General features: G+C 35.4%; 1 protein-coding gene across 1 annotated transcript in view; it reads right to left on the bottom strand.

Annotated features, from left to right (window-relative positions):
• Window positions 1–15,588: 15,588 nt before the first annotated feature.
• Window positions 15,589–23,417, bottom strand: part of LOC128559215 (phosphatidylinositide phosphatase SAC2-like) — a 107,540-nt gene continuing 99,711 nt past the window's right edge. The window contains exon 10 of the mRNA XM_053550426.1: window positions 15,589–19,355. Coding sequence (XP_053406401.1) covers window positions 19,267–19,355 — 89 coding nt within the window. The 3' untranslated portion in view covers window positions 15,589–19,266. The remainder of the gene's footprint in view (window positions 19,356–23,417) is intronic.

Genomic DNA, 23,417 nt, shown 5'->3' with positions numbered 1-23,417 from the left:
ATAAAAGATGAAACAATTTACTTCTGCAGCCGATGAAGAAGAGGCATCCCTGTTGGTACCCTCCTGATTATATTAGCTCTGCACACGAGAGGTCCGATCAAATGTCTATGTCCGTTTCTAACTTACATTCTTCTGAAATAAATCTGTTTCCATTTAATATTTGACAAACTTTTGTGTTATTTATATGACCACTACCTGGTATTCTACATGTAAACTTTAAACAAGTGACACTCAGTTTTACTAGTTTCATATTGTTACATAACTTTATAATATGATATAAAATCTTCCCCGTGCTTTTCAAGTATTTCATGTTTAATGATGAAACGTATTAACTACTATAATATAATCCCCCAACAAGAGCTGTCCGTAAGACAGCCAAGCTCGACTATTCGAAATATTGTCACAGAAGCAGGAAACTATTACCCAAAATGTTAAATATCAAAAGAGTTTTAAGTTCGAAAGGGGACATAATTTGACCAAAATACATATCAGAGTTATGGGACTTGATGTTATCAACTAGTTTTATACCCCCGAAGAAACATGTTAAGTTTCAATTCAATATCTGCATTAGTTTTGGGGATAGTAACTTGCATGTAAAACTTTAACCAGAATTTTCTAAGTCCAAAAGGGGGCATAATTTGCTCAAAATACATGTTAAGAGTTATGGAACTTGATCCAGTGAGGTTGGTAATTGACCTAGAAAAAGAATAAATATGTTTCAAAGCTATATGCCTTTTGGTAATAGCTGTATGTACTTGCACGCAAAACTTTAACCAGGATTTTCTAAGTCCAAAAGGGGGCATAATTTGCCCAAAATACATGTCAGAGTTATGGGACTTGGTGCTATCAACTAGTTTTATAACCCCGAGGACACATTTGAAGTTTCAATTTAATATCTGTAGTAGTTTTGGAGATAGTTACTTGCATGTAAAACTTTAACCAGGATTTTCTAAGTCCAAAAGGGGGCATAATTTGCCCAAAATACATGCCAGATTTATGGGACTTGACCCAGTGAGGTAGGTAATTGATCTAGAAAAAGAAAAAATAAGTTTCAAATCTATATGCCTTTTAGTAATAGCTGTATATACTTGCACGCAAAACTTTAACCAGAATTTTCTAAGTCCAAAAGGGGGCCTAATTTAGCCAAAATACATGTCAGAGTTATGGGACTTGACCCAGTGAGGTAGGTAATTGATCTAGAAAAAGAAAAAATAAGTTTCAAATCTATATGCCTTTTAGTAATAGCTGTATGTACTTGCACGCAAAACTTTAACCAGAATTTTCTAAGTCCAAAAGGGGGCATAATTTGGACAAGATGAAGGTCAGAGTTATGGGACTTGGTGCTATCAACTAGTTTTATAACCCCGAAGACTGAAGTCATGAATTTCTGAAGTTCTCGGATAAAAATAAGGTAATAATAAAACACATACGTTAATAACATATTCTACACAAGAGCACCGCCTTGCTGACGCTCATCTGATTTTTTTTGTATAATAGAAAAATTGTCCTACCCAAGATTTTCCAAGTCCAAAAAGGGTCATAATTCTTGCAAAAAGCAGGATGGAGTTATGTTTCTTGATGTACATAGTCAGCTTATGATGGTGAACAACTGTTGCAAGTTTCAAAGCAATAGCTTGAATAGTTTAGGAGAAAAGCTGACCTAAACATAAAACTTAACCAATAAATCTGATATTTTCTAAGTCCAAAAGGGGCCATAAGTCTTACAACAAGAGGACCATGATGGTCCTGAATCGCTCACCTGTCCCAACATGACCCAGTTTTAAACTGAGTATGGTGTGGTTTTTTTTTCTATTATTTGACATAGTGACCTAGTTTTTGAGCTCATGTGACCCAGTTTTGAACCTGACCTAGATATCATAAAGATGAACATTCAGACCAACCTTCATACAGATCCCATGAAAAATATGGCCTCCAGAGAGGTCACAAGGTTTTTTCATTATTTGACCTACTGACCTAGTTATTGATGGCACGTGACCCAGTTTCAAACTTGACCTAGATATCATCAAGGTGAACATTCTGACCAATTTTCAAGAAAATCCATTCAAAAGTATGGCCTCTAGAGAGGTCACAAGGTTTTTCTATTTTCAGACCTAATGACCTAGTTTTTGACCGCAGCTGACCCAGTTTCAAACTTGACCTAGATATCATCAAGATGAACATTCTGACCAACTTTCATACAGATCCCATGAAAAATATGGCCTCTAGAGATGTCACAAGGTTATCTATTATTTGACCTACTGACCTAGTTTTTAAAGGCATATGACCCAGTTTCGAACTTGACCTAGATATCATCAAGGTGAACATTCAGACCAATTTTCATGAAGATCTTGTGAAAAATATGGCCTCTAGAGAGGTCACAAGGTTTTTCTATTTCTAGACCTACTGACCTAGTTTTTAACCACAGTTGACCCAGTTACGAACTTGGCCTAGTTATCATCAAGATGAACATTCAGACCAATCTTCATACAGATCCCATGAAAAATATGGCCTCTAGAGAGGTCACAAGGTTTTTTCATTATTTGACCTACAGACCTAGTTATTGAAGGCACGTGACCCAGTTTCGAAACTGACCTAGATATCATCAAGGTGAACATTCTGACCAATTTTCATGAAGATCCATTCAAAAGTATTACCTCTAGAGCGGTCACAAGGTTTTTCTATTTTTAGACCTAATGACCTAGTTTTTGACCGCAGCTGACCCAGTTTCGAACTTGACCTAGATATCATCAAGATGAACATTCAGACCAACTTTCATACAGATCCCATGAAAAATATGGCCTCTAGAGAGGTCACAAGGTTTTTCTATTATTTGACCTACTGACCTAGTTTTTGATGGCACGTGACCCAGTTTCAAATCTGACCTAGATATCATCAAGGTAAACATACTGACCAATTTTCATGAAGATCTTGCGAAAAATATGGCCTCTAGAGAGGTCACAAGGTTTTTCTATTTTTAGACCTACTGACCTAGTTTTTGACCGCACGTGACCAAGTTTCGAACTTGAACTAGATATCATCAAGATGAACATTCTGACCAATTTTCATAAAGATCCCATGAAAAATGTGACCTCTAGAGAGGTTACAAGCAAAAGTTTACGCACGGACGGACGCACGGACGTACGACGGACGCTGCGCGATCACAAAAGCTCACACTGTCCCTTTGTGACATGTGAGCTAAAAAGCAGGACAGAGTTATGTTTCTTGCTGTACAGGGTCAGCTTTTGATGGTGAACAAGTGTTGCAAGTTTCAAAGCAATAGCTTTGATAGTTTAAGAGAAAAAGTTGACCTAAAAATAAAACTTAACCAAGAAATCTGATATTTTCTAAGTCCAAAAGGGGCCATAAATCTTGCAAAAAGCACGATGGAGTTATGTTTCTTGCTGTACAGGGTCAGCTTATGATGGTGAACAAGTGTTGCATGTTTTAAAGCAATAGCTTTGATAGTTTAGGAGAAAAGCTGACCTAAACATAAAACTTAACCAAGAAAACTGATTTTCTAAGTCCAAAAGGGGCAATAATTCGTGCAAAAAGCAGGATGGAGTTATGTTTCTTGATGTAAAGGGTCAGCTTATGATGGTAAACAAGTATTGCAAGTTTCAAAGCAAAAGCTTTGATAGTATAGGAGAAAAGTTGACCTAAACATAAAACTTAACCAAGAAATCTGATATTTTCTAAGTACAAAAGGGGCCATAAATCTTGCAAAAAGTAAGATGGACTTATGTTTCTTGCTGTACAGGGTCAGCTTATGATGGTGAACAAGTGTTGCAAGTTTCAAAGCAAAAGCTTTGATAGTTTAGGAGAAAAGCTGACCTAAACATAAAACTTAACCAGCCGACGCCGACGCCGATCAAGTGATGACAATAACTCATCTTTTTTTTTTCAAAAAATCAGATGAGCTAATAAAATGAAACCCAACAACAGGGTACTAAAATAATGAAGAAATTAATTCAGTGTAGATCAAGCCAAATGAAAAAATGTAATTAAGTTTATCTGTTGCACTTGTGATGTTATCACAGTCAAACTTGCCTTTCCGAACACGGATAAAATCTTTGAAAAAAGGCTATTTTTGAGTCAATCAATAAGGTTCAAAAGTTCAGCTAGAATTCTCTATACATAAAAAGTAGATAGTGTATTTCTAATTGTTTCTAATTAGAGACTGAATCAATAAGTGAAAATAGAATCCTTGGGTGCCGGATTACATGTCTAGTAATTGTTAGGATGAAACAGTTTTGTAAAACAATTCAGACGATTAATGCGCAGAAACCTCAACTCGAATAATTGGGTTTTCTACAGATATCTTCATATATTTCTGTATCCCAAACAGCACTTAGAATCATCTCGGAAGGGAGTCAATCAATTTGAAGTGATTAGATAAACTAGGCACTTGTTAATTCCTACACTACAAATAAATGTCGGCGAGGAATGGTGTACTGTGGTATTTGTAATGGCACTAACTTACAGCCAACACTTAACATATAACGATAAGATTCGATATAATTGATGTCCCTATATATTAAAATATAGAAGGCTGTGTTTTGTCACGTTGCAGCCTTGACATATTTAGTTAAATCCGCGAGTCGAAAATGAAAACATACTACTTGTAAACTATCGGCACTCGACTCCAGATGGTTGCAACCTAGTTATCTACATCAATTTGTCATTACTTGACCAATCTTTCAAGGAACATGAATTTTACTTGTTTTCAAGGAACTGAGAAAATATTATAAATTCACTTAACGTCAAAAAACCTGCCAATCGGTTTACGATGATTGCGACATTAACTTACGCCAATTATTCGAAGCAGATGTTTGCCTAGAAAAAGTTAAGCTCTGCGGTAGAAATACATTGCACGTGCATCGACATGAAAAACTTCATTCCAATTCGTTCTGAAAACTGTAGAGGTAAGTTTTAATTAACTCTGATCGATTTCGGATCCTTTCCTTATTGGTAACATGTGTTTTATGTCCGAATTACAAGCCTTTTCTACAGTATCTTAATTGGAAATAGACAATGAAAGTGTCGGTCAATTTTTGACACAGCAAATCTCATTGAACTTCCGACCCCTGAAGTTTGTAAGACAATGTGTCAAAATAAACACATAAAAATGATGAGAGTTATCTCTTTGACAGCTAACTAGTCAAGGGAATTGTTAAAGTAAATCCGAAGTAGAGATGAAAAAATAACGCAAACTGTTAGAATATTACAACAAATTACGATATCGTTCCGAAACTAGGAAAATATTGCTTTTACTTATCACAATATAATACACGCAGAAACAAAGACAGGGAAAAAGCATTATTGATTTACAACCAACTCCTTGGAAGCAAATAAATCAAAATAATAGCAGGTTCGGCTCGTCCAGTCTATTCAAGGATGCACTATTATGCGTTCAATACACTATCTCCTGCATCCTAGTATTGGCTTAAGCGGAACTCTATTGTAAAAGTATTTGAAGATATTAAAGTACAAAATACAGGGAGACTTACCGACGTCACTCTAGTCTGCTGTTGTGCAAATTAATGAAGTCTAGAAATAAACAAGAGGGTCATGAAGGCCCTGTATCACTCACCTGACCTAGGAATCATCAAGATTAACATTCTGACCAAATTTCATTAAGTTATGGTCATAAATGTGGCCTCTAGAGTGTTAACTAGCTTTTTCTTTGATTTGACTCGGTGACCTAGTTTTTGACCCTACATGACCTAGATTCAAACTGGACCTTGAGATCATCAAGATTAAAATTCTGACCAAGTTTCATGAAGATACAGTCATAAATATGGCCTCTGCAGTGTTAACAAGCTTTTCCTTTGATTTGACCTGGTAACCCAATATCGAACTCGTCCAAGAATTTATTTAAGGTAACATTCTGACCAAGTTTCATTAAGATTGGGCCAAAATTGTGACCTCTAGAGTGTTAACAAGCTGTTCATTTGATTTGACCCGGTGATCTAGTTTTTGACCCCATAAGACCCAGATTCGAACTTGACCTAAAGATCATCAAGATTAACATTCTGACCAAATGTCATGAAGATATAGTCATAAATGTGGCCTCTAGTGTGTTAACAAACTTTTCCTTTGATTTGACCTAGTGACCTAATTTATGACCCAATCAGACCCAGATATAAACTTGACCTATATATCATCAAGATTAACATTCTGACCAAGTTTCATTAAGATACGGTCATGAATGTGGCCTCAAGAGTGTTAACTAGCTTTTCCTTTGATTTGACCTGGTGACCTAGTTTTTCACCCTACATGACCTAGTTTCAAACCGGACCTTGAGATCATCAAGATTAACATTCTGACCAAATTTCATGAAGATACATCATAAATGTGGCCTCTACAGTGTTAACAAGCTTTTCCTTTGATTTGACCTGGTGACATAGTTTTCGACCCCAGATGACCCAATATTGAATTCGTCCAAGATTTTATTGAGGGTAACATTCTGACCAAGTTTCATTATGATTGGGCCAAATTGTGACCTCCAGAGTGTTAACAAGCTTTTTCTTTGATTTACCTGGTGACCTAGTTTTTGACCCCCAGATGACCCAATATCGAACTCGTCCAAGATTTTATTGAGGGCAACATTCTGACCAAGTTTCATGAAGATTTGGACAAAATTGTGACCTTTAGAGTGTTAACAAGCTTTTCCTTTGATTTGACCTGCTGACCTAGTTTTTGATCCCAGATGACCCAATATCGAACTCGTCCAAGATTTTATTGAGGGTAACATTCTGGCCAAGTTTCATTAAGATTGGGCCAAAATTGTGACCTCTAGAGTGTTAACAGTCAAATTGTTGACGACGACGACGGACGGACGACTGACGGACGACGGACATAGGGCGATCACAAAAGTTCACCTTGAGCACTTTGTGCTCAGGTGAGCTAAAAACAAATGTGCGTGTTATTTTGTATTTTTCTTTCTTCTTTGCTCCATTACATTCCACAAGACAACTTATATTACGGCAATCAGTTGATCGCTGCCAACGTGATTCACAGTTCCATGTTAAAACGGTTAGCTTAAAAATTTGTCACAAATATTGCAGAGTTTAAAATCTTCAGCTTATTTTTTTCTGAAAATACGGATCCATGGGGATTTTATAAAATGTCTAGCTTGCTGTTAGACGCATGAATGTAATTGCTTTTGTCCATTGTAATCACTTTTCGAATATCATTAAAGTAAACGAACACGTTAATTATTTATGAATGCAAACTTCACTAGAACATATTTTTCTAAAAAGAAGTTATTGCCTTTCGAAGTGATCAGAGCTGTAAAAATTGGTTACCATTTCTAGCAGGCATGATCATTTAAATCAGTCACGACAGGCAGCTGTCGCCAGAAACATACAATTAAAATCACTGCTATATGGAATAAAAATCAACTGGGTGTCAAAAAACTATCACAGCGCATTTTGTATAAGAATGAAATATCGAAAAATAACATCGAAATATGTGGACTATGGGTGTTTCAAAAGCCAATTAGTACAATAGAAGGAAACGTGCGTCTTGTCACAATTTTCTTCAATTTGTTGACAGAATGTTCCTGTTGCGCAGTGACTTAGAACACAGACTTTAATTTCAAAATGTTTCTACCTGTAATAAGCAGAAAAGTAATGTATCACTAAGAATGTAGGGATAACGCAAAATCTTTCGTGTTATAACTTACCTGGCTCGGGTAGCAACCAATCACTCGGGATCCTGAAGATGTTATAACACGAAATGAACATGCACTAACGCTAATCTAGCATAAAACGCGTAAAACTAATAAATGATATATATTTTCCCCCAACGTACTTTTATGGAAACATTGTTGTAAGATTCTGGGTCATGGCCATTATCAATAGTATTTGGTAAAGTTAAGGACGGTTTTTAAGAGGTTATGATCCAACTGTTTAGAGAAACACGGCGTGTTTGGTGTTCTGTATTTTACAGATAAAGCTACAATGTCCTCTTTGTATCTGATGGCACAGGTGGAAGACTCCGTGATAGGCAGTGCTTATTCCTAATTTATAACTTTGTGCATTTGATTTTCAATGCATTTAGAAATGTAAATGCAACATCTACGGATAACTTTACATGTTCTGTTGCATCGGATGTCGTTTTAGGGATATTTTTTGTAAATGTATGCCCCAATAGTCAATACTGTCGACATCGGTCAGCCCCTTGGTAACACGACTGTTTCTTCCATTTGTTTTATTGCACTATTACCTATTTCGCCACATTATCTGAATTAGTCAATTTACACATAAAATAAAGGAAAATTGAGAGAAACTGATATTTCTTACGTAACTGTGACATATATAGGCATATTTCAATAAGTTTGTTTTGCTTAATAATAAATTGTTCGCCACGCACTAGGTTCAAACTGACTGTATATAATTGCAGTTACGAAAATCAAATATATAGTTCCAAGATTATATTTTGAAGATATGAGCTAAATTCTCTGTCGCGTTTAATGCGGTTCGCCCCTGGATTTCAATGGTTTTCTTTGAAATTTAGGAATTGCTAAATATACATTTTAGTAATATAAACAAAGTGTTCGTGTGACTAATGCTTCACTATTTACAATTCCATTTTTATATATTCACGAACATACCATTAAATTGTCAATAAAACACATTATCTGATTTATGGAATATCACATTTCAATTTTTACGACCTTCGTGAACTCTGCTACGTTCAGTAATTTCCGGGTATTCTGAATCACTGTTGGTGTTATTCATATCCACCTGCAGATGTCTACCTACGGACACTACCTAAGTGAAATGGGCTTCGGAACGCCATTTTAACTTTATGATCATTTAAATCATTCAAAATAATAACTTAAAACATGTCCACAAAGAACGCTATAACATTTTATTGTAATAATGTCAGTACTGAAAAAAATAGAGCTATCACTAAAGGTGATGAATGTACACCCCCCCCCCCCCCCCCCCGCATGCACTGACACAGTACATTGCAATTTGACACACACAAGACTGCATAATTATGTGGATTGTATGTATATAGACTGTATGTATACAGTATAGTTACAAAAAACAAAGTCCCATAACTATGCAGAATATTTATCTAAAAGAATGTAACATGCCCCGCACAAGATTGCATATGCAGACTGTATGTACATAGTATGTTAACAAGAAAGAAAGTCCCATAACTCTGCAATTTCTGTCGCTGAAAGAACCTAACATGCCCCATGCACAACTACTGTTGTTACTGATCAGTTGTGTGAAGTTTCATTAAATTGTGTCAAGGGGATGAGGAGAGATGGTGCCCACAAGATTGTGTCTATGTCTATAGTATAGTAACAAAAAACAAAGTGCCATAACTCTGGAAAAAAAATTTCTGAAAGAACCTAACATGCCCCATGCACAACTACTGTTGTTACTGATCACTTGTGTGAAGTTTCATTAAATTGTGTAAAGGGGATGAGGAGAGATGGTGCGCACAAGATTGTGTCTATGTATATAGTATAGTAACAAAAAACAAAGTCCCATAACTCTGCAAAACTTTTCAAAAAGAACCTAACATGCCCCATGCACAACTACTGTTGGTACTGATCACTTGTGTGAAGTTTCATTAAATTGTGTCAAGGGAATGAGGAGAGATGGTGCGCACAAGATTGTGTCTATGTATATAGTATAGTAACAAAAAAACAAAGTCCCATAACTCTGGAAAAAAAAATTCTGAAAGAACCTTACATGCCCCATGCACAACTACTGTTGGTACTGATCACTTGTGTGAAGTTTCATTAAATTCTGTCAAGGGGATAAGGAGAGATGGTGCGCACAAGATTGCGTCTACGGACAGACGACCAGTCGGACAGACAGACAGGCGGACAGACAGACAACCTGAAACCAGTATACCCCCCCCCCCCTTACAACTTTGTTGTCGGGGGGTACAAAAACACTCTTCAATACCATAGCAATTATGACAGGAGTTTTCAAATGGGTGAGTAACGCTTGTGAATATTTAAGGATCTGGTCGATGAAACAGAACAGATAAAACTTATGAATAAAGAACTATTTGGTATACCATAGAACAGAAAGTATGGAGATTCCGAACATCCCACATTTTATGATTATTTGTTAAATAGTAAAAACTTTATTATCAGAAAATGGTCTGACAAGAAAAAATGGCGAAGCACGAAATAACTTTGAAATTTTTAATCGTGTCCATTATGCATTCGTGCTCCGTCAACGCGTTTTTGTGCACTGACTAAAGGCCCACAAGGAAACTGCGATATGATCTTTGCTCGTGCAATGACGAAGGACGATATGCGAAGATACGATGGCGATACACGATAGTGCAACATTTGGCGAAGCGTGAAGGTACGACGGCGTTGCGCAAATGTGCAGTAGGTGAAGCCATCGTAACTGAATGATAACTATGATAAGGCAAGGTGCCGTGCGCAAAACCCACGCCATAAGCTTAAACGTCGCGGTCACACGTGGGAAAAAAAGAGACAAAGCTTGTCCGGTATCCAGCGTCCTCTGCGATTAAACTATTCCAAAATAACTTGGTACAAATGATCACAACGATGAGACAAGGTGCCGCGCGCAAAACCACGAAATTTGCTGAAAGGTCAATGGGACACCTGGAAGTTACAGGGAAAACGATGGGGACAATACAGCTTTAACGTCATCATCGATTGAAATATTTTGAAATCGATTGATACAAATTATCATCACGAGGACACGAGGAATCAAGGGCAAGACTCATGTCCGTACCTGAAAGGTTGAGGTCACATGTTAGATACTTGTATTTTCTGTTGTGTTTGTTGTGTCCTGATATGTCAACGACCGAGACAATACCAAGTGGAATCACGTGCTTGTTGAACCGTAATTTCACCAAAACGAATTCCTCATATGTGTGAAAATCGTACGAATTTGTCACAAATTTGTGAAATTTATGTTTCTCATCTGTAGCCCTATCAAAGCAAACACGCATATGTCACATTTCTGATCTGTGACATTTTTTGGCCGTATTTGTATTAAATGTGTGAGGAATTCGCATGAATTTTTCGCACGAGTGAAGAATTCGTCTGTTCAACAGAGCAGCACTATGTTTTCTCGATAAAAAATTAGCAACTCGAATCAATATACGTTATTCGCTTAATGTTATAAGCTACGGTTGTTTAATGTGAACAAACAGTTAAAGTTTACAACGATTTGCCAGAGTATTTGTTAAACGATTAGGGTGACGCACACTTTAAGCTAATAGAAAGTATCTGTCATCAACACTGTCACCACCAGACTGTGTTATTATCTTGCTTGGTTGCGTTTTATGCTTGAAAAGGATCGTCATATTTAATTTAGTATTGTATCTTTTCTCATTATGCTTAATACTGGCTGGAAGTACAGTTAGTTTCAAGAACGTAAGTCAATGAAAGGGAGGAACTGCAACCAAATCTGTATTACTGCTACCAACTTTCCTGGTGCTGTATCTCACTTAAGCTCCTATTGGAGATGTTTACACGACAGTTGATATTCACCACGTAATATCTGAAAAAAAATGTCAGCAGCAGCACTAACAAGTAAACAATTCAATAGACTGAACTTAGATTAATGTGGTATTTAATACAATATTTGTAGCTTTTTTGCACGCATCTGCAAGGTGCGTAGTTTTTCTATTTTGTAAACATCTTAAATACCAATCATGAGCTGTTTGCAAAACTCGAATTGTATAGGGTGCCGTTTCACTATTTTAAAGGCATTTTTATCTTTAAAAAAAATTCTTGATATCAACAATTCGATTTCTTCTTGATATCAAAAAATCAGTCACTTTTCTGATATCAGAAAAATCGATTTCTTGATACCAAAAATTCATTTTTTTCTATCAAGAACTCAATTTTCTGACGTCAACAATTTTTTGATAGCAGGAATTAATTTTCTGATAACAAGAAATTCTGTCCATTTTCTGATATCAAAAAATGAATGTTTGATATCAGGAAATGAATTTTTGATATCAAAAAAATGAATTCTGTATATCAAAAACTCGTGTTATTTTTTGATATCGAGAAATCAAATTCTTGATATCAATAAATGATTTTCTGATATAAAACATCGACTTTTTGATATCAAGAGATCATTTTTATATAAAAAAAGTTCATGTCTATTTTTGACATCAAAAATTCGGCACTTCCTGATCTAAATATTTTTGATGTCTAGAATTCGAGTTTTTGATATAAAAATGATTTCTTGATATAGAAAAGATAGTCTGTATTTCTAGATATCAAAAGATATTACTATTTTTTGATATCAAGAAATAATTTCTGATATCAAGAAATCGAATTCCAGATATTAAGAAATCGCATTTTCAATATCAAAAATTCATTTGCTGATATTAAAAATTCTATTTTTTTATATCAAAAGATGGACAGCATTTCTTGGTATCAAAAAATGAATTCCTGGTATCAAAAATTGATTTCTTTATATCAGAAATTCATTTTTTTGATATCATGAATAATTTCTTGATATCAAAAAAAAATTCTTGATATCAAGAAATGATTGTTTGATATCAAAAAAATGTCTAGAAAATAGTAAAACAGTGCCCAATAGAATTGCCCTATCACCAACATCCCCCACGATGGCCTGTCCAATTTTCAATGCCAATATCACTATGACCTTGCCCTTTGACCTACTGACCCTAAGAACAGCAGGGGTCATTTCATGATCATATGCTCTCATCCTGTGAAGTCTGAAGGTAGAAGACAATAAGTTTGTTAGTACTGAGTGAGTTAGTACTGAGTGAAAATCATTTTCAGATTCTATATCACTGTGGCCTTGACCCTTCACCTAATGACCCCCAAAATAGTAGCAGTTATCACTTTAACACAAGCAATCATCCTATGAAGTTTGACCATTGTAGTCCTAAATGTTATTGTGTAAAAACTGTTTTCAGACGCAAAAACACTGTGACCTTGACCTTTGACTTACTGGCCCTAAATATGAAAGGGGTTATCTGCTTACCACAGGCAATGATCCCATGAAATTTGAAGAATTTAGGCCAAGGCGTACTTAAATTAGCTGCTTAAGTCTAAAGTTCATTGTTGTCTTGACTTTTGGAATGACACAAAAAACAATATGGGTCATTGACGGAACATGAGCAATCATCCTATAAAGACTAATGACAGTAGGCCTATAGCCATTCTCTAGTTATTGGGCCAGAACCCTTTTCAGCATCATGGTCATTGTGACCTTGACCTTCTGAACCCAAAAACAGTAGGGGCTCATCTACTCACCATATGCATCATCCTATGATGATTGAAGACTGTAGGTCAAGGCAATCTTTAGTTTTTGAGCGGAAAATCAATTTCAAGGAAATTGTGACTTTTGATCGACTGACCCTTAAAACAGTATGGGTCAGCTTCTGACCAATGGCATCATCTTATGAAGTTTAAAAACTAGGGGACATTGCATCTCAGGTTACTGATGGGAAACTGATTTTCAGCTCATGTTCACTGTGACCATGACCTTTTAACATACTGACCCCAAAAACAATAGTAGTCGTTTACTGACCACAGGCAATCATAACTTAAAGTTTGGTATCTGAAAGCCCACGCATTTTCAGTTATTGATATTTAATAAACCTCCATCTCACAGTGTCTGTGACCTTGACCTTTGACCTACTGACCACAAAAAAACAATAGGGACCATCTACTGAGAACAGGCAATCATCCTATGAAGGTCATAGCATTTTTCAGTTATCAATCAAAAACCTGTTTTCAGCTCAAGGTTACCACAGCCTTGACCTTTAAGCAACCAGACAGATGCATCTGCAAACATTCAAATGAAGAAGTCATGAAATGATTATCTGGTATCAGAAAATATGTTTTTGGACATCAGAAAATAACTTGATTTCAAGAAAAAATTGTTTTTTATCAAAAAATGTAACTGCATCCATAAATTTTAAAATGTAGGAAGGTAACTGAGGATAGAATTCCTGGAAGGTAATAATGCATGAATGAACTTCAACCAGGAAGAGCGTCTCCGTAAATGGGAAGCAAACATGCAACGTCCCATGTATGCCAATCTGCAACTCATATTTAAACTCATATATTTCATTTAACCTAAGCCTATTGTCTGTTTATCAATGAGACTCGAGCAACTACACCTTTCTAAGCGAATGCAAAGATCTTAAGTCGATTTTAAATCTTTAAGTCTTTTTTTTTCATTCATATACAGTTCTTAAAAGTTCTTCATTCATATATTAAGATAGCACAACAAATATTTCTTCAGTTTTTCTTTTTCTACAACTTCACCTTTTCCCTTATGCAAAGAAGTATAAAATACACAGATCTATTTATTTTTATAACTCTTTGCTTTATGTTAAAATGACAGAATGTTGTGAGACTGCAATCACTGAATTCTGTTGTTCAAAGTTGTAATGAAAGTTACAAGTAAAATTATTGATTTAAGACTTCCTGATCATTGTTGATGGAAGAAACACAGTTTGGAAATTAGATTGAATCAATTTGGCATTCATAAAAATATATTCTTTGTAAAAATAACAGTCGTGCTCGGGTCTAATCATGAATATAAAATTGCATCTATCGCAGTTTTTGTTGTTTGCCAGTACATGCAATAGCATGCACTTGGCTTATGGTAAAACATACTTATAATTGAAATGATGGATTTTAGAATTTTAACAACATTCATCTCAATTTCAGAGTGAGAGCCTGACTGAGTAACAGATACTTGAATGACAGATTTATACTTAATAACATTTTGCCTATAAGTGTTCAAAACTTGCTAGTTTTTTTTTCATTACTGTAATATTCTACTTGTAATTGTCAAATACAATGATACATATTTTTCCAAATCCTCCAATAAGCTGTTTTGAATGGCAATTCATTTTAAAATTTCTTCTCAGCTTACTTCAAAGGTACAACTAATACATTTTTAGAAATAGAAAACCAATTAAGATATAACACAAAATTGTTGAAATAAAGGTTTCAAGTGATCATAATTCAAAGTATTAAATTTGCATCTCTGAAAGTAAAAAAAATATTAAGTGTGGAGTCCATAAATATATATTAAGAATTGGATATGCTGACTTAACTCTAGCTAATTAGTGTTCCCTTGATGCTTTGATAATTCAGAAACTAGAACACAGGATTATGCTTATTTCTCTTGTAAAATTATTTTATGTCATGTTTACTCATCATATAATTTGTGAAGTATTTCATTATACACTGTTCAGAACAACCTCCATTCCTAACTTATACTGATATCTTTGTTTGTTTGTTTGTTTGTTTGTTTTTGGTTTAGTGCCGCTTTTCAACAGTATTTCAGTCATGTAACTGCGGGCAGGTAACCTAACCAGAGTTCCTGGATTCTGTACCAGTACAACTCCTCTTCTCCGCAAGTAAATCCCAACTTCCTCACATGAATCAGAGATGGAGGACTAATGATTTCAGACACAATGTGGTTTATGAAATAGTCACGGAGAACATATGCCCCGCCCGAGGATCGAACTCGGGACCCCTCGATTTGTAGATCAACTCTCTATCTACTGAGCTAAGCGGGTGGGTTTATACTGATATCTGGGTCTGACACGAGATGTATGAATGTTGTAAAAGTTTAATAAAATAAAGTACAAAATATGTGGATATTTATGTTGTTGTTTTGTTGGTTTTTAAGTAATACCAACACATGTGTGGTCATGTATAGTTGACCTTCCAAGCTTTTATGGTGAAGGAGGGCTCAATATTCACCTTAGGGCACTATTTCAGTACCTGGGTACAACATACAACCTTCCATATATACCAGAATTCTACACCTCTGAGCAAGGTTTAAAACCCACAGTGGTCACAGGCAAGTGATTCAAGGTAAGCCACTGATTTAGCCCCTTTATACTGGTTGGTTAAAGTATGCGAAAACATGGCAAGTATATGTGTGATTAATATGAGCATAAGCAAAGATTAGAGTTACATGCAAACAAGATGAAAATAAAGAAACAAAATAACATGCAAACAATAAAAAAACAAAGTTATATGTAAAAGTCATATGCCCCTATGAATGCCTGTCCCATTTTTAGTCCAAAGTTTAACTTTTGAACTACTGACCCCCAAAAAACAAGAGCGGGCACCTATACTAACAACAGGGAATTGGCTCATGAACTCTGACAACTACAGGCCGAAGTGTTCTTTACTAATGTGATGAAACCACTTGAACTACTGACCCAAAAACTATAGGGGTCATGTATGGACCACAAGTAGTCATCCAATAAAGTTTGATGACTATAGGACACAACATTCTTTAGTTATCAAGCAGACACTGTTTTCAGTCTCAATATCACTGTGACCTTGACCTTAAGCCTACTAAACCGCTATGAATGGCTCAAACAGTTAGTGCTGCTTATACCATTAAAGTGATCCATATTTTTCCCTATGAAGCTCATCAGTGCCTAGCACAGTCAGATGACTTTCTGACACTAGCTCTCCCAGCCAAAATTAAATAGTATTTTTTACTTATAGCGTTTTTAATATGGATGTTCATTTATTTACCACAGGCATGACACCTAGCAGAAACCAAATGGTGTACCAGCAGAAAGGCAGACAAACGGACAGACAGACAGAGACACAGAGCGAAAAAACATACCCCTTACTTCTCTGAAAGCGGGCACAATAATACAAATGAATTATCTGTAAAAGAGTTTAAACCAAATCAACATAATTATTTGCAAATAATAATAAAAACAAAAGAATTGTCAGCAAAAAGAATTAATAAAGCAGCTCAATTGTTGTCTGCAAACAAAAACAAATCAACAGAATTACATGCAAAGAATCATGCTATTTCCATGCAGCCACAAATCTGGGAGGAATTGGTTTAATTTTGGATCATCTCATATTACACAAATGTGCATGCTGCAGAAAAAATAGTTCTGGGCTGAATCACTGTTGTTTTTGGATCATCTCATCCTACAAGATTATGTATCTTGCAGAAGTCTGGTTAATTCAGCATCATTCTTGGATCACCTTTGTTGTGTATGTTGCAGAAGTCTAGTTTTGGGATGAATCAGTGTAGTTTCTGGATAATCTTACCTCAGAAGAATGTGTATCTTGCAGAAGTGTAGTTCTAGGATAAATCAGTGTAGTTTTGGATAATCTCATCCTATAGGATTTTGTACCTTGCAGCAATCTTAGTTCTGGGATGAATAAGTGTAGTTTTGGATCATCTCATCCTAAAGGATTGGGTACCTTGCAGCAATCTAGTTCTGGGTTGAATAAGTGTAGTTTTGGATCATCTCATCCTATAGGATTTTGTACTTGCAGCAATCTTAGTTCTGGGATGAATAAGTGTAGTTTTGGATCATCTCATTCCAAATGGTTGTGTATCTTGCAGCAATCTAGTTCTGGGATGAATAAGTGTAGTTTTGGATCATCTCATCCTAAAAGATTGGGTACCTTGCAGCAATCTAGTTCTGGGATGAATAAGTGTAGTTTTGGATCATCTCATCCTAAAAGATTGGGTACCTTGCAGCAATCTTAGTTCTGGGATGAATAAGTGTAGTTTTGGATCATCTCATCCTAAAAGATTGGGTACCTTGCAGCAATCTAGTTCTGGGATGAATAAGTGTAGTTTTGGATCATCTCATTCCAAATGGTTGTGTATCTTACAGCAATCTAGTTCTGGGATGAATAAGTGTAGTTTTGGATCATCTCATTCCAAAGGGTTGTGTATCTTGCAGCAATCTAGTTCTGGGATGAATAAGTGTAGTTTTGGATCATCTCATTCCAAAGGGTTGTGTATCTTGCAGCAATCTAGTTCTGGGATGAGTAAATGTAGTTTTGGATCATCTCATTCCAAATGGTTGTGTATCTTACAGCAATCTAGTTCTGGGATGAATAAGTGTAGTTTTGGATCATCTCATTCCAAAGGGTTGTGTATCTTGCAGCAGTTCTAGGATGAATCAGTGTAGAAAAACACACAAAGACAAACATGTAAATGGAAACAATGGGCACATTCTTCTTGAAAGTAAGATTCAAAGGAATACAATTATAACGACAATTACTGGTTAGTTGGAAAACATGTTAGTGTAAGAAGTTTATTTATACTGTTTATGCTGCTCTTACATCGCACTGACACAACTATAAGTCATATGACAATTTTCCAGCTTTTGATGGTGGAGGAAGACCCAAGGTGCCCCTTCGTGCCTTATTTCATTAAGAGCGGCCACCGACCTTCTGTAAGCCACTTGGATGTCTTCCTCACATGAAGAATTCAACATCCCGAGCAGGGCTCACCCACATCAGTGAGGGGCAAGTGATTTGAAGTCAGCCGCCTTAACCCCTATATTTTCACCAGGTATTTCATCAATGTCAATGACTGGCAAAGTGTTTAAGCAGATGGCTTTCCTTGCAGCATATTTGTCAGCCAAAAAGATAGAATATGGTTTACTTATAGTTTTTCTTCTATGGAGAACCTCATACAAGAAATTCTATGACAGCAGCATTTGCAAAATCCTTTTCATAATTGCATTTTTGAATGATACTTTACAGGTCATAGTACCAATCATGTCTAGAGTAAAGAGTAAAATCAGAGAAAAGTTTTCTTTCATTAAGAGATTAATGACCGTTTTCACCAGGCACTACTTGTAGGGTATGTAATCAATTATTTGAGATGCATTCGTTTTTTGACACTGCATCTTTATTACCAGTGCCAGCTTGTCCTTCAATTATCTGTCTTCTTAGAACTTTTTTAGGGACAGTTTTATCGTCCATTTGTGTTTGTAGAGAGAACATTACACCACTTTTGCTTTCCACTATCTGTGCTCTCCCTACTGAGCTAAGCAGGAGGGCTTTTTTAATGCTGCATCAGGGATGATGTACACAACAAGTCATTGCCTACCATGAATTGCGTTTCTAACTCCTTCTTATGGTATTCTGTGTCCATTCTTAACACATGATCAGCCACTGTGTAAATGTAATTATTTACACATACCCTTATTTCCTGTGAAATGCTGTATGGGTAGCTGCCTTCTTTCAATGTAACCTTTCTACTGGACTTTTGTCCTAGTTCTTTTTTTTCTTCCTGAATGTGTTCGATACTTTCCATCTTACAGTATTTTCTGTCTATTCCTTTCAATTTCCTGGATCCAAAACTGCATTTCTGGCTTTAACACATCAAATAATTACTTGTTCATTCCTTTGCTTTTTCTCCCTGAATCAAACTTTAGGGTTTTTATTTTCCTCTCCAACATTTGTAAAGCACTGCATCTCTTTTCAGTTTCCTGTTAACCATGTCAAGGTCTTGTTTGTTGTATTTCTTTATGACAAGTTGGCTTGTTTAAAATCCATGCTCCAGAATACTGATTTCTTTCCTCCATGATTTCTGAAATGAACAGAAGCAACACTGACAACAACATCCAAGCAGTCACTGGTATGGTGATGTAAGTAATCTCATGCAACTGCAAAATTTCCTTTGGTCTGAAGAAGAAATTCCTAGTATGTATCTGCACAACACATCTATTCTCTGTGTTCAGTTGTTTTTGTGTACTTCCCTGTGAAAAAATGTCTAAAAAGAGTGAAAAATTAAGCAAAATTCTTGATGTGTTTACTATCTGGACCTGTAAAACATGCGAACAATATTAAAATATTTGATCCCCCCAAAAAAAGAAATCAGTTCTGTTTAAAAAAATATTTGAACCAAAACCACCACCGAAATAATAAATATCACAATGTATATATAATCTATAATGGCAGGAAGGTCATGCAACAATAGAAGTCAAACTACATTTATATATTATAATATAATATCATATAAAAGTATATATGCAATACATAGTAAGCGCAACAAAGTTTAACTTAAGCATGATTAACCCTTATCATGCTGGGTCTGACTGATTCTGCCTTTGCAACCAGTATAGATCATGATCAGCCTGCACATCTGTGTCATCTGATTAAGATCTGCTTTGTTCGCCATTTCAGTCAGTATCTTTTTGGTAAGCATCCCTTTAAACAGTTGATAGTACTATCCAAACTGAAAGAAATTTAGCAGGGTAAGGGTTATACTAGTACTTCATTGCCCAAAGGGAAAAGATGTCAAGCCTGTATTAACCTTTACCCTGCTAAATTTCTAAAATGGACTGGTCCATCATTCAATTGAGCAGTACCATTTATCATTTGAAGGGGTGTTTACTGAAAATTTACTGACTGAATAGCGAACAGTGCAGACCATGATCAGACTGCACGGATGTGCAGGCTGATCTTGGTCTGCACTGGTCGCAAAGGCAGAATAACTTGCCGCCAGCAGGCTAAAGGTTAATATCACTGACTCCATCATTTCTGCGAATAAAAAGCATTTCTCTATGGGTTTTGATTAGATCTGGTAAGACTTTGACCTGTTAGTCTAATCTTGAAATTTCTGATTACAGATTTTTATCCTGTTATGTTAAATTAACAATGATTAAATCATTTTCTGTGTATGATTATAAACATAAAGGTAGGATCACTGTCCCTTGTATGACATTTATCATTATTATGATATTGTCAAGAAAATCAAATTATTGAGTTTTCACAATAGCCCCTGTGTAACCATGTCAAAGTAAGGACATAGATAAAATCTGACATTAAAGTGTGACCTTAACCTTTGAGATATGGGCCTTCTTCTTTTAAAAGATGTGCTATCTTTCAAACAAGCAACAGTTTTGCCAACAAAAAAAAGTGATCACTTCATTCCAAGATAGTTATAGTACAGAAACAATTGAGGAAATGGAAAGATGCACACGCAAAAGCATGTAGAACATACAGCAAATTAATTTCATATTTTCTGTAGAAGTAATTTATCCCAAATAACTGTTGTTGAATATAATCACTGTTTGGATTTTAGATGCAAAGGCATTGTATTACAAGGGCACAGCCCAAGTGATAAGATAATATGCATCACATCAACAAACAATTATTTTATTCAAGAGAAAATGACTGTTTTGATTCTAACACAGTATTATACGTTTTAATCGACCAGTGGCAGGGCAGGGTTTAGCGACAGTCCACTGCATTGTTGTGCAGGATATGTTTTATATTCAGCAACCTAATTTCTTATTCAGTGGCCATCTCCCTTACTTTGCAACCAATGTAGCATTGAAATTTTACCAAAAGATTATGGAATTAAACAATTATATTGCTCTACCTATTTTGCTCATTTTTTTGAAATTACCTTTATTTGTATAAATCAGTGATTTACTCCACCCTGCCAGATCAAGAAAAAAATGCAAAGTATCAAGAATTATTATCTACATTCCTGATTATATCCATTAAAATATATGCAGGTCTGGTGAGGTTTTCTTTTATAGCATATCCCTTTGACTTTTGATGCTATAACATAATAACTTTGAAAATTACTAACACATTGATTTATTTGTAAATATCTCGCTTGTTTAATAGGAAAATTAATAATCTAGTGTTAAAATAAACATTAATTTTATTTAATGACTTCATATGGAATTCCAACCTTTGTACAGATATATATTTTACATTATAAGGCAAAGTTTCACTTTTGTTTATCTCAATTAGTTATTGTGAACTGGACATTATAATAATTCAGCTGGTGCTAGGCAGCATAAGGGGTGAGTTGAACAGGCTCAATCAAACATTGTCCCATATTATATTGCTTAGATACTTCCTATCTTCACTCAGTAAGAAATTAAATTTCATAGCCACTAATTACCTCAGTTTACCCTGATACTCAGCTTACAGTGTTTAAGGTTTAAATGCCCTGGGCCATCATAATTCCAAGATCAATCAGTATGGTACTTTAATCCAGCTCCATATATGGTTTCTTTATTTATCAAGCAGTATATCAGACAGATGATCTTTACTAGTATTTGTTCACATTTATCAGAGGGGCTATTTGCTTCTCTGTGGTCTGATTGATATACCAAAGCTCTGGTCAATGCTATCAAATGATTACCAGACTGAATAATGTTGTAGCCTTAATAAGTCTGACAATAATGTTCTTCTTCTAAAATATCAGTATCATCCCCTGTTGTATAAGCAGTGAGCAGACTGGCACAATCAAGGTTAGATGAAATCAGACAGAGGGATTTAATAAAGAAGTATTAATTGTTCTTAAAGCCATAAAAAGCATTATTCCTGCTGAACTTTATTTCTGCTGAACATTTTTTTAAACCAATCAGTGTAATACATTGTGCTGTTGTGAACTTCAAACATCTGATAAATTACCCTCATTTCCTTAACATTGCAATAAATCTATGATCTAAAATGAATATAAAAGTGTGCACACTTAACAATATCATTGAAGTACGAATCCAAGTTGCATAAACATATATCCATGCTATATTTTTTATTGTTAGCGAACAGGAAATGACATTTCTGCATCTCTCACCTTTATGTTCACTAACTTCATTGAGGAGAGACAGATAGCAAACAACAGCCTTAAAAATACATCAGCCAACCTTAGAAGAAGAATCAATCCTTAACATACAGCGCAATCACTAAAAGTTGTCTAAAGCATAAAACAGGAATGCTTTATTTTATGATCTGTGAAAGACCAAACGAGTTCACAAGTATAACACAACATGAGAAATATCAACTATGAACTGCAGTCTCCTAGCAATGTCTAACAAGTACAAGTGATACAAAACCATAATGGAAATCCACTCCCGACATGTTTTACAATCTTTGTGAATTAATTGGCCTTGCGAAATTGGAAAAGGCAAATAAAACATAAAACACTTTATCAAACTAGTTGATCCTGACTTAAATTTTAAAAAATAAAGTCATTGACATTTAAACTTCACTACATAACTACATATTAAATGAGATAAAGCTGGAAGTAATTATGTTTTCTCATATTTCTCTCTACATGAATCTTGCAGTTCAATATTTAGAAATAACTGCACTCAAGATTTTGTTATTCCAATGCTGTAGATTCAGATTTTCTCATCACTTATATTTCACAATTTGATAAATACACTCACTCACACTGTGAAGAATCTGGGCTTCAGAATTATTTATGCTTTTAGATAAAAAATCCTACCAGGACTGAACTGTTTTGATATCTGTCTTCTGGCCTGTTTCGTCGGGCCCTTAAGGGTGTTTCTCTTGTTGCTCTGTCTTCTGAAAAGGCATTGAGTACATACGTTTTTGGTTCTTAAGGTTTGCTTTTTATATATTTATACACAAGCATTTTTGTGTTTTACATGCCATGCCTTTTGTTTCCATTATGTGTGTTAGAGATTCACCTGGAGGGGATTACTTTTATTTATGTATCTTTGGAACATGGTGGGGGTAAGAGTGAGGTTGGGTGCGCACCATAAACCGGTTTAAGCTCCCCAGTGGTGTTTTTGCCATTGACAGTTCCAAGGCAAGTTTGCATGTGTGTGTGTGTTTGTGGTGTGAATGTCTGCGTGCTGTGGGTTTCGTTTTGGGGAGG

The sequence above is a fragment of the Mercenaria mercenaria genome, chromosome 9, assembly GCF_021730395.1.
Source record: "Mercenaria mercenaria strain notata chromosome 9, MADL_Memer_1, whole genome shotgun sequence".
In the NCBI taxonomy this organism is placed as follows: Eukaryota; Metazoa; Mollusca; class Bivalvia; order Venerida; family Veneridae; genus Mercenaria; species Mercenaria mercenaria.
This window is presented reverse-complemented; position numbering and strand designations above follow the sequence as displayed.